Below are 20,157 nucleotides of genomic sequence, written 5' to 3' on the forward strand. Positions count from 1 at the left end.
GAGAAATGTGAATGGCAGCCTGACCAATGTTTCTTTGCTGTCCTTACAATATACTAGTTATTCTTTCCAGACAATTAGCTGTAATCAGCAAGATTTCAGAGCTGGGAATAGGCTCAATGTATAAGTTCATTGCAATGTAAGCATGAGTACCTGAGATAACGTGCTAAGAATCCACATAAAACAGATACAGTAGGATGAGCAGCTGTAAGTCACAGTACTTGTAGCTAGAAGGGAAGTAGAAACAGGAGAAAGACCTAGAAGCTAGGAGCAGTAAACAGCTAAGTGAGAGACCCCACATTAAACAAGGTGTTGGCAAACACCTGAAAGTTGTTCTCTAACTTTCATACTCATATACTTAAATATGAACACCCACATGTATGAACACCTAACTTTTTTTCTAATGATTTTAAAATATTCCTTTCTCTCACTTTTAGCTGTATTAAGTGAGAAAAAAAAATACTAAGTCACATAAGATCCTAACTTAGAGACCATATAAGCTCAGGCTTACATGGGACATGTTAACTGGAGATATCCTGAAAGCCTGATCAGGACTATTCTCATTGCAGGAGATATAAATCCAACTTGGAATGATGAAAGACACACACACACACACACACACACACACACACACACACACAGAGAGAGAGAGACAGAGAGAGAGAGAGAGAGAGAGAGAGAGAGAGAGACCATAAAATAAGAAAATACTAAGAATTTGGAAGTGTGTTAACAAGAACTGGAGTCAGGAAACATAAGAATTTTATTTAAAAAATATTTTATTTTTCCTTATTTATACACAAAGATGGGGGGTGGTGGTTAGAGAATAGGTACTGTAGGGCCTCTAGCCACTGTAAATAAACTCCAGATGCATGATCCACTTAGTGCATCTAGCTTTATGTGGATATTGGGGAAATCAAACCTAGATTGTTAGGTTTACCAGGCTAACACCTTAACTGCTGAGTTATTTCTTCACTCCAGCCCCAAAACTTCTTTTTATTTTCTTTCCTTCTTTTTCTTTTTCTTTCTTTCTTTCTTTTTTGTTTGTTTGTTTTGATATAGGGTCTCACTATAATCTACCCTAACCTAGAACTCACTCGGTAGTCTCAGGATGTCCTTGAACACAGGGTGATCCTCTTACCTCTGCCTCCCTATTGTTGGGATTAAAGGAGTGAGCCACTACACCCAGCACTTCTTAAAATATTTTTTATTTGAGTGCAAGCAGAAAGAGAGAGAGAGAGAGAGAGGAGAGATGTAAGAGAGAGAATGGATACTCTAGGGCCTCCAGCTGCTGCAAATGAACTCCAGATGCATGCACCACTATGCATCTGGCTTTACATGGATACTGGGGAATCAAACCCAGTTCACTAGGCTTTGCAGACCCATGTCTTTGCCCTATTAAGGACTTCCTATCAGTCAGCTTTTTTTTCTTGTCTTTCTTTGGCATTAAGTCTATTTCCATCTCTGCCTCACATTTAATGAAGACCAAAGTAGAACTTACATGCACACTTCTCTGTGATAATTTATATTATGCACTACTGAAGATCACACATTGGGTTTATCCAATTATTTAAGACTAAGACTCACTTAGGAACATGTGAATAGCTCTTAACTCAAAAAAAAAAAAAAAAAACCCTCATGAAATTAGTCTTTGCTTTTTCCTACTAGAAACATGTCATAAATGTGTACTTGAAAACTCTTGATAGATAATTGATTGGATTTCCCTCCTTAATTCATACAAGAGAATTTTTTCAACTAAAAGCAAAATTAACATAAATATAGTAATCATAAACTTTAAAACTTATGTCTGGACTTTTTGATAATGGAGATGGTAGTATATATACTATCACATCATTCCCATCTACTTTGCAGACAATATTTAGTATCTGATTTGTAAACAAAAAACTTTCAAAGGCAACTTGAAGTTCATTTCCTAACCTGTAGAAAAACAGTCAGTAGTTGGGTTGAAAGTTTATTTGCTTATATGTTCTGTATAAATAAGCATATTTAACTTAAGACTGAGCAGTGCCACTTATAAGAACAAAATATTTAAATAAGTATTGAATATATGCTAATGTTAACATGTAAAAATATTGTGTAAATAAATACAAATTTTTGATTCCTTACTAGTATTATCTATTGCCCTTATATTACATTATTTTAGAAAAGGATAAGTTAATTAATATGCTGTGTTCAATACTAAATCTACATACCATAAATACTTCACATTTAAATCAATAGTTGGATTTAACTATGACATAGTTTTATATGGGAATTTCCCTGGTTTAGTAAAAAGCATAAATAAATTACTTAACTGAATTTGGTTCTTTCCTAATCAACTCTTAGCCTTGGGCAGAAACAATACTCCACCTTTGCCCTTTGTTGATATTGCTGCCCAAGTTCATTATCATATGAATATCTGGGTATTGTTTAATAAATGGTCTTTTTTTCAGAAGCTGACTGTTTATTCCTTTCTACACACTCAATTTTACATTGAGCCAGGGCATCTATTATCATCAAAGGCAATTGGGCTTGTCCTCTACCTTTGCTGCTTTAAAAAATTAATGCACTGTTATTTTCTGAATGCAGTATAAGCTGCTTAGGACTACATTATGCTATCCAGCAAGCACATGCAGAAAAGCTTCCTAAACTGTTATTCTTTCAATGAAAATACAGCTGGTTCTGCTTCAAAGGCACATCTTTTCACCTGCAAATGGACTTGCTCCTATACTTATTCCTCAATTCATTGTCTTTATTTGTGTCTAGAAATCTTTAATTGCCTTTAATTAGAAAAAAAAAGTAAATTCAGTGCTTTAATCTTGCAAATACATTCAATCATAACTCTGTCTGGGATGAATACCAAGCTCTATTCACTGTCTGATCTCTATAACAAAGATATATAATTTATTGTCCATTTATAGAGACCATGCCAATTAAGATACAATAGAAAAGCAGAGAGATAAGAGTCAAAATATTTGAAAAGAAAAAAATTGCAGTCTAAATTTAATTACTCAAATGAATTATTGGAAAATGAGTTAATTACAGCATGCCAAAATACTGACAAATAATATTTGCTAATCAACAGTAAGACTTATTTTGCCTTCAACATTTTAGAATAATTTCTCATCAACTCCTTGAAAACCCTCCTCCAACCTCCAAAAGCAAATCATTACTTGGACACTTATTTTTGTCATATTACAGATTACATAAAAAAGATCAACACAATTTGTTAGATAATTTAACTCTCATACAAATACAATTTTGTTACTGTATTACAAACAATATTTAACTATTGAAGACACACTGCCAAACCAAAGCCAATAATAAATAGTCTTCCTTAGTGAGTCCTATTGCAAATTCTTGTAGTTATGTCAATAAGCAAATAATTTGCATTTTATATCTTCAAGATAAACAAAATTACAAATATTTAAAATATTAAACAAATTAATAAAAGGAAATTAATGCATAATAAACAAAACAAACAATGGACCACCAAATACTATAAATGCTAACTTGTTTCTTAGAAGAAAACTGAAATCTAACTATAAAAGTAGAATTTGCAAAAATTATTTTCTTAAAATTGTTTAGAGATATCAGGATTATATAGAAGTATATCCAAAACAGGAATCAAATGTTAAAACAATTGAATGCTAAGCAAAAGAAATTTTACCAATATGAGTTTACAACAAAAAGTTTTTCACAAGTACTTTACAAGTCAGTCATTATTTTAGAAAAGTGATATCATAAATGTCAATTTATGAATGATAGGAAAGCAAGATGAATATTAAAGAATTAAAATAGAAATGAAATAATTTTGGCTATTTTAATTCATCTTTCTTGAAAAATGAAAGTTAAATACACATAAGGGACAAAATAGACCTGAATCCATAATTTCCATAACTAATATTGCATGTAAATACTAGTAAAAAACCTATGAATTCATTTTATCAACATTTGCTGCATTTTAAACCTTAGAGGAAACCTTTAGTCAAAACCCATAATCAAATAGAAAACTCCCTGAAAACACCCCCAAGATTTTAAATCCATCAGAGTAGGAACAAAACATGAGATTTTTGCATACAACTTAAGTTGTTATGAGCTCAAATTAGACCACTATATTTTAAGAAAGTTTCATGATAATCCCATAGAAAGCACCAATTGTTACAGTCAGTATAAAGAATCATCAAACTGCAAAGGAAAAAGCAAGAGAGGAAGAAAAACAATAACTATATACACATAGAAAATAACAAAATAGCAAAAGTAATTATTTCTCTACTGATAGTTACTTTGAATGTAAAGGTATAAAACTTACTGATAAAAAGAGATGGCTGAGTGTTTTAAGAGTCAATTATAGCATTTCATGATTTTTACTTTAGATCTAAGAAATGGAAAATGATATTTCAAGAACAAAGAAACTATGGGTTTGTGGGCAGATAGACAAAAAATAGTCTTTAAAAAAGTTGCCACAAGAGAAAAATGTCATAACATAAGGCACAATGAGTAAGCCAAATAGAAAGGTTTAAGAGTATAAACTTATCAATTGTTCCTTAATAGTGAAAGGAGATTGATTCTAGCACCTCCAATAGATGCTAAAAATACATGAACACTCAAGATACACACACACACACACACAAACACACATATATATATGTATATACAAAAGGGCACAGTATCAGCACACACCCATCATAATTGGTCTCTACACTGGAAATATCTCTATATTACGTATAGTCCCTAGTATAATGTAAATCCTACATAATACATATTATCTGGGTAATGATGACAAAGAAGGATTCCATGCAGGCTAAGCAAAGACATAAATCTTATAAGAATTTTCATTCTATGCATAACTGAACCCATGCAATTTGAAACCCAAGACTACAGAAAGCCTTCCATCCATACATTATATGAAACAATAGTTGAATGCACATATTTATCTGCATTTATATGTGTGTGTGGGTGTATACATGTATGTATGTATATGTGTATACATGTATATAAAATAGAACTAGAATGAGACATAAAATAGAAAGTAATACAATAGTAGTAAAGAAAAGCAGGTTAATTATCAAATTAGTGGATGAGTACTCAAGGTCAAAGTAATATGCATCATAGACTAGTGTAGAATATTCTATTTCTTAGCATCAGAGTGCACCTTTTTCTCCAAGGAATACCAACATTCTTCAGGATAAATCACATGCCAGGACACACCATCAGGGTTAAAAATTTAAGATTTCGAAGGCACAATACATATTCTCTGAATACAGAAAAATTGAAGTTGGCATCAAAAGCATGAGAAAACTAAAAACATTAACACATTTGAAAATAAATTACTAACTCTTAAAGCACTGATTCAAGAAAAAAAAAAACTAAAACTAAAATGGAAAACTAGAAACATTCTCAGACACATGGAAAGTAGAATATACAAGCATTAATGTAAGCAGCAGCAGAAGCAGTTCCCATAGTTAGAATATCACTTTGGAAACTCACATTGAAATGTAATTCAAAAGTCAAATATTGATGCCATTGGGCAGCAGGAGGCAGTGGGCATAAGGAGGTAATTAGGATTTCACAGGGTCATCAGGATGGGGCTGTATTGATGGAAGTGGTGACTACATGAGGAACACTGATAGACCTGATACATGCTGTCTGTCTTCCCACTGAATGCCCTATGCCAGGTAATGGTGCAGCAAGGAGGCTTTCATGCAATTTCAATGTGTATACTCTGCATGCCCTAGCCTCCAGATCTAGAAGATGAAGAAGAAGGAGGAGGAGGAGAAGGAGTGAGAGGAGGAGGAGGAGGAGGAGGAGGGGGAGGAGAAGAAGAAGAAGGAGGAGGAAGTGGAGGAGGTGGAGGAGGAGCGGGAGGAGGAAGAGGGGGAGGAAAAGAAGAATGAGGAGGAGGAGGAGGAGAAGGAGAAGAAGGAGGAGGAGGTCAGTCTTCATCGTACATTCTCCAGGCCCTTTTGACTCAGATGTCCCCTCTAATGGCCTGGCAAAAGTTCAACCATTTGGTCTGTCTTTTGGGATGTGATATTTTATGGTATCATTGCCATTTGGGACCAGATTTGTGTCCCCAAACCCCTCCCTTCTCCCCCACTCCCCACTATCTGATACTCAAGATGCTTGCTAGGTATGTCAGCATCTTGGATAGATTCAGGTTAGGTGCTGTAGATGAATGAGACTATGAGGCAATTATCTTTATGTGATTGGGTGAGTTCACTGAGAATGATCTGTTCCAGGTTCAACTATTTTTCTTCAAATTTATCGTGTCATTTTTTTCTTACTGCTGTGTAGAATCCATCATGTAGATATACCATGTCTTAGTTATCCATTCGTCTAGTGATGGACATCTGGGTTGATTCCAGCTCTTAGCTATTACAAACTAAGCAGCTATAAACATGGTTGAATAAATCTCTCTGAACTGAGGTTTGGAGGTTTTAGGGTACATGTCTTTTAAGGGAATAACAGGGTCTGTTGGTAACTCAACCATCAGAATTTTTAGGAGTCTCCATATTGCTTTCCAAAGTGGTTGTACCATCTTACATTCCCACCAACAGTGGATGAGGGTTCCTAATTCTCCACATTCTCGCCAGCATTTATTTTCATTTGATTTTTTAATGTTTGCTATCCTTATTGGGATAAGGTAGAATCTCATAGTTGTTTTAATTTGCATTTCCCTGATAATTAGGGATAATGAACATTTTCTGAAGTGTGTGTTTGTCATTTGTATTTCTTCCCCTGTGAACTGCCTGTCCAGTTCTTTGCCCTATTTTGTGAGTGGATTGTTCAACTTTTTATTGTTTAGGTTTTTGAGTACTTTGTAGTTTCTAGAGATTAGGCTTCTGTCAGTTGTATATTCAGCAAATATTTTCTCCCATTCTTTAGGTAATCTATTGGCTTTGCTTATTGTATGTTTGTCTGTGAAGAAACTCTTCAGCTTCATGTGACACCATTGGTTGAGTGATTGTTTATGATCCTGTGCTACTGGGATTTTGTTCAGGAAGTCTTTTTTCTATTCCTGTATCATGGAAAGTTCCTCCTATATTTTCTTCCAGTAGTAGCTCAGTTTCTTTGGTCCATTTGGACTTGAATGTTATGCATGGTGAGATGTGGGGATCAAGTTTCAATTCCCTGCATATGGTTATCCAGTTTTTCTAGCACCATTTGTTGAAGATGCTATCTCTTTTGCAGCCTATATTATTGGAGCCTTTGTCAAATGTCATGTAGCTATTGTTGCTTGACCCAAAGTCCAGGTCCTTAATTCTATTCCATTGGTCTATATTCCTGTTTTTTTTTTTTCCCCAGTACCATGCTGTCTTTATTACTATTGCTTTGTAACATAGCTTTAGACCAGGTATGGTTTTACCTCTAGAGACATTTCTTTTGCTGAGTATATGCTTGAATATCCAAGGCCTTCTGCCTTCCATATGGATATTGAGATCATTTTTTCTATCTCTGTGAAGAACAATGTTGGGATTTTAATTGGAATTGCATACAATCTGTATATTGCATTTCGTATGATTGCCATTTTCATAATGTTAATTCTGCCTTTTCAGGATCATGGGAGGTTTTTCCATTTTCTCAAATCCTCCTCAATTTCGTTTTTGAGTGTTTTTATGTTTTCATTGTATAGATCTTTCACTTCCTTGGTTAATGTTATTCCAAGGTATTTTCTGTTGTGGTGATTACTGAAAATGGGACAATGTCCCTCATTTCTTTCTCTGTATCTTTGTCATTTGCATATAGAAAGACTACTAAGTTTTGTGCACTGGTTTTGTATCCTGCTACTTTGCTAAAGTAGTTAATCACCTTCAAGAATTTTGGGATGGAGTCTCTTGGGTCTCTTATGTATAGAATCATGTCATCTGTGAATAGAGCTAATTTAACTTCTTCCTTTCCAAATTGTATCCCTTTATTTCTTTCTCTTGTCTTATTGCTTGAGTTAGGACCTCCAGTACTATATTGAAGAGCAGAGGTGAGAGTGGACAACCCTGTCTTGCTTCTGATCTCAATGAGAATTCCTCCAGTCTCTTTCCATTAAGTATTATTTGGGCTTTAGGACCTTTATATATAGCTTTATCATGGGAAGATTGAAACTGACCTTGCCAATTCTCACCAATGTTTTGATCATGAAGTTATGTTGCATTTTCCCAAAGACCTTTTCTGCATCTATTGAAATGATCATGTAGTTTTTGTGTTTAACCTTGTATATATGGTGTATTACACTGACAATCTTCCATGTGTTCAACCACCCCTGCATTCCTGGGATGGATCCCACTTGATCAAGATGGATAATTCTTTTGATATGTTGTTGGATTCGGTTTGCAAAGATTTTGTTCAGAATTTTTACATCTAAGTTCATCAGGGAAATAGGCTGGAAGTGTTCTTTTCTTGTGGCATATATGCCTGGTTTTGGAATTAGGGTTACACTAGCTTCATTGAAGGAGCTGGGAGCTTTCCCTGTTCTCCAATTGTGTAGCACAGTTTGAGAAAGATTGGTTTGAATTCTTCTATTACATTTTTCTTTCACCATCTATTATAAGGTATACTTTTGCTGGGTAAAGTAGTTTGGGATGGAAGTCATAGGTTCTTAGATTCTGCAGTGTTCCATTCCAAGCCCTTCTGGCTTTCAGTGTTTCCATTGAGAAGTCTGAAGTAATTCTGATGGGGTAACCTTTAAAAGTGATGTGCTGTTTTTCCCTAGATGCTTTTAGGATTTCCTCTTTGACTTCAATGTTTAGAGTCTTAATGACAATATGTCTTGGAGAGTTTCTCTTTGTTCCAATCTGTTTAAAGTTCTGCTAGCTTCTTGTATCTTGAGCTGCCTTTCTTTTGAGGAAGTGGGAAAGTTTTCTTCAATTATTTTGTTAAATAAGTTCTCCATGTTTTTGGTCTGAAATTCTTCTCCTTTTGGTCTTCCCATGATCCAAATGTTAGGATGTTTAAAGGTATCACACAATTCCTTCATGTTCTGATCACATAAATATTTGAACTTATTGAAACTTCTGAACTCTCAAAGTGTTTATTCTGTCTTATCTTCCAGATCTGAATTTCTATCTTCCACATGCCTGACTTTATTCTTGAGAGTTTCTAAAGAGTTGTTTGTTTGTTTATTTATTTATTTATTTATTTAATCAGTTTTGTATTCAGCAAATACAGGCAATTTGGTACCATTATTAGGCTCATCCATGACCTACACCCTCCCTATTGGCCCCTCCTTGTTGAGGTATATGGGTCATGCACTGTGGAGTTAGCCCACAGTTATTGGTATGATAAATGTCTCTGCAAGAGTTTTGAGCATGTTCACTTAGGTTTGTATTTTCTACTACTTTTCTATGTATAACTTGTATCCCTCTGTCAAGTTCCCTTTTCACATTATTTTCTGATATTCTTGATGCTTCTTGGAATTCATCCTTGCATTTCTTTATGTCTTCATTTAGTATCCCCAGCTGATATTTGAGGTCCCCCTCTTTTTTCACTCTGCTTCATATCTTTTAACCGTCTTTGAACTCTTTCCATTTTCTTATCTATTAGGTCTAGTCTAGTGATGGCAGCATCCACACAATTATTGGTTCTTTGTTACTCTTCTGCAAGTTCTACCAGTAGCTTGGTCAGGGTTGCATTGCTCATAGTTTCATTTTGGTGTTCTTATCCTAATGCTTCTTCTATGTTTTGATTAAAAACATCCATTGTAGGACTGGGTGATCTTATTGGATTTACTTGCATTTGATTTTTCATGTTATTCCTTTTATGCTGTGGTCTGCCCATCACAGTGTATGGGCAGAGGGAGTAGGACTGTACTCTTGAAGGGCGGAGGAAGTGGTGCCTCTTTGGGAGAGTGGGCCTGAGCTTGCACGATGGCAAGCAGATGGGCAGAGCAGTCCTGAGCTCACACATGGGTGAGCAGATCACCACCTGTGGCTGGAAGAGGATGGCGCAGGCATGAGCTCACATGTGGGTGGGCGACTGACTTGGTGGGTGGGCAGACAGGGGATTAGACTGGAGCTTTCACAGGCAGGCTGATGGGCAGAGTGGGTGGAGGAGGAGGCAGACAGGCAGAATGGGCCTTAGCTCATGCATGGGTAGGTGGAATGGCCCTGAGCTTGCATGTGGACAGGTGGCCAGAGCAGCAGGCAGGCAGATGTGCAGAGTGGGCCGAGCTCCTGTGGGCAGATGGGCAGTGTGGGCCTAACCTCATGCACAAGGCAGGTGGATGATTGGGGCCTGAGTTTGCATGGGCGAGCAGGTGGAACTGCCCAAGGTTGCACATGGGCAGGGGCATCTGGGCGATCACCTCATGCAGTGAGGCGAGAGGAACTATGCTGGCCTGGGTCTCCCCTTTCCTGCAGTAAGTGTGGGAGTATGTTGAGTCTGGGACTAGGGCTAGGACAGCTGCTTGGGAGGGTTGGGGGACTGGTGGGCTACCCAAGAGTGAGGGAATCAGCCAATTCCATTTTTCCCCACTCTGTGCCCTCCCCTAAAAGACCCAGTGAACTGTTAATGCATTGCCTTTCCTTCCCAGGGAGGTTCAGCATGGTTAGGCGGATGCCATCTTGTCCAGAAGTCTTCCCAGATCCTTACTTCTTTATTTATTATAGGGTATCAGGTATTTTTTCTTAGAGCAACAGAAAATGAACTGCTACAGTAGGAAGAGTGAAGTTTATATTAATGAACACCTTCATTATAAAGAAACATGGGGAATGAGGTATTAAAGAAATGACAGAGCCCAACGACCTGGGTTTGAATCCACATTACCCACATGCACAGGGAGTTCATTTGAAGTAGCTAGAGGTCCCAGTGTGCCCAGTCATTCTCCCTCTCTTCTCTCTGTTTATAAATAAGTGAATAAATAAAATATTTTGGCCTGGAGAGATGGCTTAGAGGTTAAGGTGCTTGCCTATGCAGGCTACGAACCCAGGTTTGACTTTCCGAACCAACATGGTAGCAAATGTGTCTGGAGGTTTTACAGTGGCTAGAGGCCCTAGAGTGCCCATTCCCCACCTCTCATATATATAAATTAATAAATAAAAATAAAATATTTTTAAAAACAACCATCCCAGACTAGAGAGATGGCTAAATGGTTTAGGCACTTCCCTGTAAAGCCTAATGGCCCAGGTTTGATTCACCAGCCCCTATGTAAAGCCAGATTCACAAAGAGACACATGCATCTGGAGTTTATATGTAGTGGCAGGAGGCCCTAGAACACCCATTCTCATTTTCTTTCTCTCTCTCTCCCTCTATCTCTCTCTCTCTATTTCTCCTCTCTGTCTCTTTTGTATCTTTCTGCTTGCAAATAAATAAAAAAAGTAGAAAGAATCATCACAACTAAACAGCCTAACTCTATACCTGAAGAAATTTAAAATGGAACAAACCCATTTTAAATTCAGTAGAACAGAGGAGATTGGCCATAAAAACAGAATAGAAACACAACAAGGAAGGATTATAAAACAGAGTGGAAGTTTTTTGACAGATAAGCAAAATAGACAACAAGGCAGGAAACAGAAAGGACAAATTCTAATAATTAAGCTTATAAGTGAAAGAGAAGAAAACCTTGCTACAGGAGAAAAGATCATTACATTTCGAACCATTTCGAACGACTATATGACAACAAACTGTATAATGAGAAGAAAAATGTATATTTATAGGAACATGAAAGCATTTCTCCCAACACTTAGCACATGGAAGCAATCAAGTATATATATTTTTTAAAAAAACCTACCCATTCTTTCCCTCTCTCTCTGTCTCTCTCTCTCTCTCTCTCTCTCTCTCTCTCTCTCTTTTTCTCTCTCTCAAATAAAAAGTGGGGGGCTGGAGAGATGGCTTAGTGGTTAAGGTGCTTGCCTTTGAAGCCTAAGAAATCATTTTTGAATTATCAGGTCCCATGTAAGCCACATGTACAGTGATGCAAACACTTAATGTTGCACATGCACACAAAGGGCACATGCTTCCAGAGTTCATTTCCAGCATCTTAAGGTCCTGGCTTGCCCATCCTCCTCCCTCGCCTCTTTTTCCATCTCAAATTAAAAAACAACTAAAGAAACAACAAAAAAAGAGAGAGAGGGACTCAATCAGTAAACCAAAACTCCCTAACAACAACAACAACAACAACAAAAAACAGTACCAGATTGCTTTTACAGAAGAAATCCTCCAAAAAAGAGATATAGAGTACCTATCCTTTATGAACTTCAAAAATAAAGTAAAGGAAACTCTTTGTTCTAGTAGCCAGAGTAATTTATATTTCAAATCCAGACAAAAACATCATAAATTAAAAATCTACTGTCTTAGATTTATGATAAATACTTTTACTAAAATCTCTCATAAAGTAGTAGGAAAGCAAATTCAATACTATATTTAAAAGATTATCCACAATGAACAAGTGGGATCCTTCTCTAGTGTGATGATCTAAATTGTTAATATGACTGGATTTATAATCACCATGGAAACACTCTTCAAAGTGTTTATCAAGATGTTTCCAGAAAAGATTAACCACAGAGTGAACATCCAACCTCAATATGGGTGACACCAATCCCCATAGGGCTAGGGTCCTAGAATGAATTAAAAGAATTAAAGGAGCTGGAACGGCCTACAGGCAATTCATGTTGTGTTCTGACAAAAAGTATGGCTGAATTATGCTCTCTCTTACCTCTTTCCCCAACAAAATATCATAGTAGTTAGACAATAAGAAAACAAAGAAGAATCAAATTATAAATAAAGACATAAAATGGCTTTGTATGCATGACATTTTATACCAGAATACTACAATAAATAGGAGGCATAATATACAAAAGTCAATTACATTACACTTTAATACACTGGCAACAAATTTTTGTAAAAAGATACCAAGAAAATTCAATTTAAAATATCATTAAAAAGAATAAAGTAGGGCTGGAGAGATGGCTTAGCAGTCAAGTGCTTGCCTGTGAAGCCTAAGGACCCCGGTTCGAGGCTTGGTTCCCCAGGACCCAGGTTAGCCAGATGCACAAGGGGGCGCATGCATCTGGAGTTCGTTTGTAGTGGCTGGAGGCCCTGGCACGCCCATTCTCTCTCTCTCCCTCTATCTGTCTTTCTCTCTGTGTCTGTCGCTCTCAAATAAATTTAAAAAAATTTATCCCCATATACTTTCTTTCTTTTTTATTTTTTGTTCATTATTTATTTATATATTTGATATAAATTTAAAAAAAATTATCCCCATATACTTTATTCTTTTTTTATTATTTTTTGTTCATTATTTATTTATATATTTGAGATAAATTTAAAAAAAATTTATCCCCATATACTTTATTCTTTTCTTATTATTTTTTGTTCATTATTTATTTATATATTTGAGAGTGATAGATAGATTCTGTCTCTCTCTCTATCTCCTAACCACTTCCATCTCAAAGAAATAAGATTTTAAAAAAATAGAATGGCCATTGTATCCTCCAATGTCTTCCAGTGAAACCCAAACAAAAGAAATCATACATTGTAGAGACATCTCCACCCCCATCTTCAAGGCAGCATTGTTTATAATAGCCAAAGTTGTTAACAGATGCTAGTATTTTAAAATATTATGGCATATAGTTATAATATTAATGAAATTTACATTGGTTTTATTAAATTAATAAAATTACAAAACCATTTAAAACCAAAAGAATGTGAAGCATTTTTCTTTTATGATAAGCCAGGTATACTTAGTTTTTATTCCTAAAATTACTGTAAGTACTTTATTTCAAATACATGAGAAAGTTTAATTCTTCATGCATATAATTGGTTTTTCCTGAACCTTAATTCACAGTGATGTATTAAAGTGAATTCATTGCTCACCAATTTGCTTTCTATACTGATCAACAGGAAGTTTTGTAGTCGAGGAATCTTTTCTACCCATCGTTTAGCTCCAAAATATCGTCTGAAAAATAAGAAAACATAAAGAAATTCAAGAGCTGGAAAGATGGATTAGAGGTTAAGACACTTGCCTGCAAAGCTTAACATCTCAGGTTTTATTCCACAGTACCCCAGTAAAGCCAGATGCATAAATTGGTGCATGCCCTCTGGAATTCATTTCTAGCAGTTGGAGGCCCTGCTGCATACATACTTTCTCTCTGTGTCTATCTCTCTTTTCTCTGTTCCTCTTTGCTTACAAATAAATAAATAACAAGAAACTAAGTTTTTAACAAGTAATGATATTCGTTATAAGAGAGTATCTGAAAACTTTGGGAGTAGTTTGTTTCTTACAACTCATTTTTAAAGCAATGGGGAAAATTCCACTGACTTATTCCCATAAGATATTTACAAATTAAAAATAAAATTATTTTAAATAAATTATTAGGAATACAATTACTGGTAATGAAATCCCCAATTAATTGTTCTTGGTAACACTCATGTCATCAAGAATCACCGATGTTAAATGGAACCACACTGTAGAGGACATTATCTACACATGTAAAACCATGTGCTAGTAACAGGTCAGAAATCTAGGATGCTTTTAGTGACAAGTTTTTTTTTGTTTTGTTTTGTTTTGTTTTTTTTCCAATTACCTGCTAAAATGCACAAAAGAGGAAGCTAAAGTTTGAAGTTCAAGTAAGCAGAGTGACAGAATACTAGGGGAAGAAATGTTAAAAAGGGATCAAGGGAGGGAAATCAAAGAGGGAGGAAGGTTAATCAAAACTTGAGATGCTATAAAAAAAGACAGAAGGAACCTGCTTTTTTCTTAAATAATTAACAATATAATATTTAAAAAAAAGAAATGTGCACACCAGCTATGGCAGGAACTTCAGTTATAATCCCAATAAATAACACTCCTCACAGAAGCCATAGGTTGTTGCAGGAAAACCCGAGTGCCAAGGCTGGGATGTTTCCCAGTGAGTTGTTGGTCATAGAGGCACATGTGTCCCCAAACAATGCAGGGTATTGCTAAAGGTCTTGAATGCTTTCCACAAGTAGACAGTAAAACCTTAGTGATGAAGACAATATGTGTGTTATTGCTTGAACAATGAAAAAAATCAAGCTGAAAATGAGCAGGATGCCTCCTCCCCTGGCTAGCTGGCATAATATAAAAGGGCTATACAGACTGGGAAGTGATAACATTCATCAGTAATTTATCTAATGGCTGAAACATGGCGCATACTACACAACTAACTAGCCACCCAAGAAGTGCCCACCAGTGCAATAGTGGCATTACCATATTGGGAGTAACCAGCTACTCTGATTGGATTTGATACCAGTTCCATAGCAGAGAATTCATGACTTGTAATGAAAACTTAGTCAAAGCACTATGATACAGAACATCAAGAATATTACATAAGCAGTCACTACTGTTAACTAAGTAGATATGTTGTTCCCATCAAAGTGTCCTACTGCCCTATAAATATTTATAATATTGTTGGGCCTTGAGAGGCCCGGGTGTGAGGCCTAGTGGAACTTCCTGAGCCTAGCTAAAGTTTGGCAACCTGTCTCTGGCCAGCTAGGACTCAGCAAGATGCCTAATGGCTTCCTGCCTGCTACTTCCATAGGAGTTGGAATTCCCCTGTGCACTTGGGACCAATCATCTCAAAGGTTGCGGTTTACTATTAGCCCTTTACTTCACTTTCTCCCCCACCCCCTCCCCCACTGCCCCTCCTAAAATCCCCACCTTTATTCTCAACATTATATAGGCAACTGCCTGTAACAATAAAGCAAGCTCCTGCTTCAACAAGACTCCCAACTCAGTGTGGTTTTTCTCCAGTGACTAGGAGCGATTCTGAGTCTACTGATGTTCATCCCTTCGTCCTCAACCCCTTGGGAGGAACCAGCGGGCCTGGTCCCTCCTCAGCACTACCTACCTGCTGGGCAGGAACCTGGCATAATATGTCTAGCCTTAAAGACTGGTGCTGATGGCAGGTTTTTTTTTTTTTTTGTTGTTTGTTTGGGATTTGGTGGGGTTTTTTGTTTTTGTTTTTATTTTTATTTTTTTATTTTATTTTTTTTTGGTCAGAGAAGCTTATTTTTGCAGTTGACAGATTATTGAGGAGACTTAAAACTTACAACTCATCAAATTCTGAGAATAAGTGAAGGCTAAGTGCTCAGGGCTAAATGAGACATCTATAACATTCTCTCCTAAGCTCAGTGAGAATGCAGGGAAGGGGGCAGATCTTCAGAGCCACAGAAGAGAAGGGAGGAGAACTAAGAGACACTATCTTCTGGGCACAAAGTGACCATCATATTATGACTTCATAATGTCTAGTGTTACCACCACAAAATCTCCATAAAATAAGCTCATCAACCTTTCAACAAGGATTATGGAAGAGGGTGAAAAAAGTCAACTAAATAGCAGATGGTCTTCTTGGAAAGAAGTTTAATGCATGAAGATGTAAGAGGTGGGAGACAAAAGAAAGTATTGGGATTATATCTGAAAATTCCCCAAAAGTCAAGGACTTGAGAGTTTTGTACCTTTTATGCACACTTGCCATAAAATAAGTTACATGTGTCAGAAACCAAAATATGTGGCTTTGTGACCATAATAGGTGGATTTAAAGTCTCTAGTTCTGAGCTGCTTAATGCAAACAGTAAAAATACTACATTTAATAACTCTCATGTTTATTTACATTATGTATAGTTTTATTTAATCCTCAACATCGTTTTCTAGTTTTTGTTTTGTATGTGTGCATGCAAGTGTGTGTATGTGTGTGTGTGTGTGTGTGTGTGTGTGTGTGTGTTGTTCATGTGTGTGAATGTGGGCAATCAGAAGACAACTTTTGAGGGCTGTCCTTTCCTTACCATATTTGAGGTAGGTTCTGCAGTTTATTGCTCCACTTGACAAAAAAGGATAGCTGATACATGAGGTTTGGTGGAAACTTCTGTCTATAACTTCTACCTCACCACAGATATCACTGCAGTGTAGACACCTGCTACAGTGCCCAACATTTTATGTGTGTTCTGGGGATTCAAAAATCATGAACATGCTAACATTACCAGCAATTGATCCACTGAGCCATCGGACCTCAGCCCTCAAAACCTATTTGTGATAGAATTTAAATATTTCAGCAGAAACTATAATCTGCTCACCAATCTATATTTTCAATTTCTTACTTACACAGAGTATATTTCTTAGCTTTTACTCAAGTATATAATTTAGTTGTTGTCAAAAGGATTCGAATAGCAGTGATATGCATCACTTTCAAACCCAAGCCAAAATCATGTACTTTCCCCTCATCCTCTAGTTGGCTAGAATATAACTGAGCCCCAGACAAACCTTGAAGGACTATTTATAGAGACACGGAAACTTGGCCCAGTTGTAGAAGAAAGCATGTACATTAATTTGTTTTCCATCCTTTAAAGTGATAAAAATTCTATTGTAATTGACTTGCTATGCATTTGGGGGTACTTCTTATATTTGTAAATGTTCATTAAAGCACCAAGATCTGGAAGTTGTTCCTTATTCCTTTCAGTATAGTGCTCTAAGAAAAAGGCAAGATCATATCAGATGCAGTCAATTCATGAGCAAAAATATGAAGGAGTTGGCATTCCAATAATTTATGTTCAAAAAGGATGGAAGAGCCGATTTGTACAAAGCAAATAGGAGAAATAAACCTGAAATATGTTTGAAAAACAAACATTATTTAGTATTTCTCAGCAAAGGAAGAGAGAGAAGGAAGAGGAGAGGGAGACAGATAGATTATAGGTGTCACTGGCTCACCTAAGACTATTGTTTCAAATTATCTCAGAGTAGACATTAGTGGATAAAATGAAATAAGCAAATTTGTTCTGAAGTATAAAAAGCAGATATAAAATTTATACCTAGGAAAGAAATTGCTGTGAGACTACAGTCATGTAAAACTTATAAGAAATGGTAAAAAGGTTAGGAACAAGTGAGGGAAGTATATTTATGAAGAAAACATAAACTAAGTTTTAAAATGTCTATAATGAAAATTAATTCTTGGGCCTCTACACTCAAACCAGGAGATATCTCTGAGGAAAGCAAGAACAGTACAGTTTGTGGCATCTACTTTTTAATTATTAGTTTTGTACTCAGTGCATACAGTCAAGTTGGTACCATCAGTAGCCTCCTCCCTGTCCTTTCCTCTCCACAGGGATCCTACTCATTGGGGAATAGGGGTCATACATTGTGGGGTTAGCCATCAGTTATCAGTAGGAGGCAATGTCCATGTATATCATAACCCAATAAGTATCTCTGACATTCTTTCCACCCCCTCTTACACAAATTTCCCTGAGCCATGTTGGGTTCGTTTTAGGTCTGCTTCACTGATGAGGTCTTGGGAGCCTCTATGACTCTGAATACCTGGTTTGATAGGAGTTGAGTGTTCTCTGTGTCTATCTCCTTCACCCTTGTGCTGGTTCCAGGTTCACCAAGAAAACAGCACTCTTACTCATTTCCCCAATTATTCTTAGTTTCAGCTGGGGCCCTTTTGAGGTGTGACGGGTGGGTTCTCTCCTTAGAATATGCATCCATCTGAAAAAAGAGAAGCAAATTCTCCAACAGAGAGTGAAGTTAGTGCCAGAAAAGTTGGATAACTTTTGATTTTTAGAGAGAAATTAATAAGTGTAGGCCCTCTTGTAGCCTGAAATTGGTGGGAGCTAGATAATAAAGAGCGGGCTCGTTTTGAATATGGTTCTGACTTGATCCCCAGCTCCAGCATTGGGATCCGTTCCACAGAGCAGATCATTTAGCCAAATCAAGAGGAGTTGGTTTCCCACCATGGCTGTGCACCACTATTGCACTTGTGTCAGCATCACATCAGGTTATTTGCTGCTGAGTAGTTTAGACCACAAGTTGCTTGAACAGATATTGATCATGTTCCCTCAGTTGGTCATGTAGCGCCTTCTGGCACTAGACGAGCTCACTGTCTGGGGACTGACTCTCTTCTAGCTTCCAGCCTCATATTTCTGTCAGAGTACATCATGACCCACCAAAGGTTAATGGTAAAACTCTACTGCTGAAGACACCATATGCTGTTGGTATGGAACATGAAGGGACATCTACTTTTTAAAGGGACTGTGAAGGAAGAAACCACCAGAGGGGAAAGCCAGGACAAATAGAAAAAGGAGCTCCTCTAAAAATACATGACTTAGGACTAGAGACGAGGCTTAGTGGTTGGGCGCTTGCCTGTGAAGCCTAAGGACCCCGGTTCGAGGCTCAGTTCCCCAGGACCCATGTTAGCCAGATGCACAAGGGGGCGCATGCATCTGGAGTTCGTTTGCAGTGGCTGGAGGCCCTGGTGTGCCCATTCTCTCCCTCTCCCTCTTTCTCTCTGTTGCTCTCAAATAAATAAATAAAAACAAAAACAAAAAAAAATTAAAAATACATGACTTAATTCTAAGGTTTCTAATCAAGGAACATCTATTAGTGTTGCTGGAATGAGATGGGATGGAGGCCTCTTTTGAAGTCTTTCAACTGAATTTGAGACAGAACCATACATTGGCTTTAGATCCTTGGATGCAAGCTGTTACTGGGAAGCAGGGAAAATCATGTCTATGACTGTGTTAGAGCCACAAAGATATCCATAGCAAAAGTTGTTGATTATTAGCCAGAATATATGCTTTTCTTTTTCTTAGGTATGCTTGACTGAATTTTCAAGTCTTCTCTGATGACAAAATGCTATAAATCCATGATTGTTTCTTCTACAGCTGATCCATAGAAACTTTCCACTTTCACTTACTTCCAGTGTTTTAGAGGCCTTCCATGTTCACTAACTCCCAGTGTGATTTAGGAAATGATATTAGGAAGATGGCCAACCTGAGACATACTGGATCCAGAATGAAAACATGGAGTACAGCTATCCAACCAGCTTGTGACACTCTTTCATTCTATTCCAAAAAGAAGTACTAAGATGACAGATTATGAACCACTATTTAATTGTGCATTATCTCTCTGTAAACATGTACAAATTTCCTAATGTGATTCATTAAGGTTCTCTAATGCCAAGTACATCTGAAATTTGTTCAACAATATTATTTATATATACTCACAGAGTTAGTCAACAATGATTTCCCTTAATACCTTGAAGATATCCCCAAGTTAATAATTGTTAATCATATATAGGGAAATTATGAATTCATCTAAAACCCTATCTTTAATCATAATAGTATTATAACAACATATAGGATACAAAATACTTAGGGATAACAATAACTAAAATAAATTAAGCTTAACTCTATATACTATGTTATTATTGCATCTAAGATAAA

General features: G+C 36.6%; 1 protein-coding gene across 1 annotated transcript in view; it reads right to left on the reverse strand.

The window, feature by feature from the left end:
• The window catches only part of Triqk (triple QxxK/R motif containing), an 83,866-nt gene that overhangs the window by 26,173 nt on the left and 37,536 nt on the right, over positions 1 to 20,157 (reverse strand). Inside the window, exon 2 of the mRNA XM_004656932.2 lies at positions 13,801 to 13,882. Coding sequence (XP_004656989.1) covers positions 13,801 to 13,861 — 61 coding nt within the window. The 5' untranslated portion in view covers positions 13,862 to 13,882. The remainder of the gene's footprint in view (positions 1 to 13,800; positions 13,883 to 20,157) is intronic.

This window comes from Jaculus jaculus, chromosome 2 (assembly GCF_020740685.1).
Source record: "Jaculus jaculus isolate mJacJac1 chromosome 2, mJacJac1.mat.Y.cur, whole genome shotgun sequence".
Lineage (NCBI taxonomy): Eukaryota > Metazoa > Chordata > Mammalia > Rodentia > Dipodidae > Jaculus > Jaculus jaculus.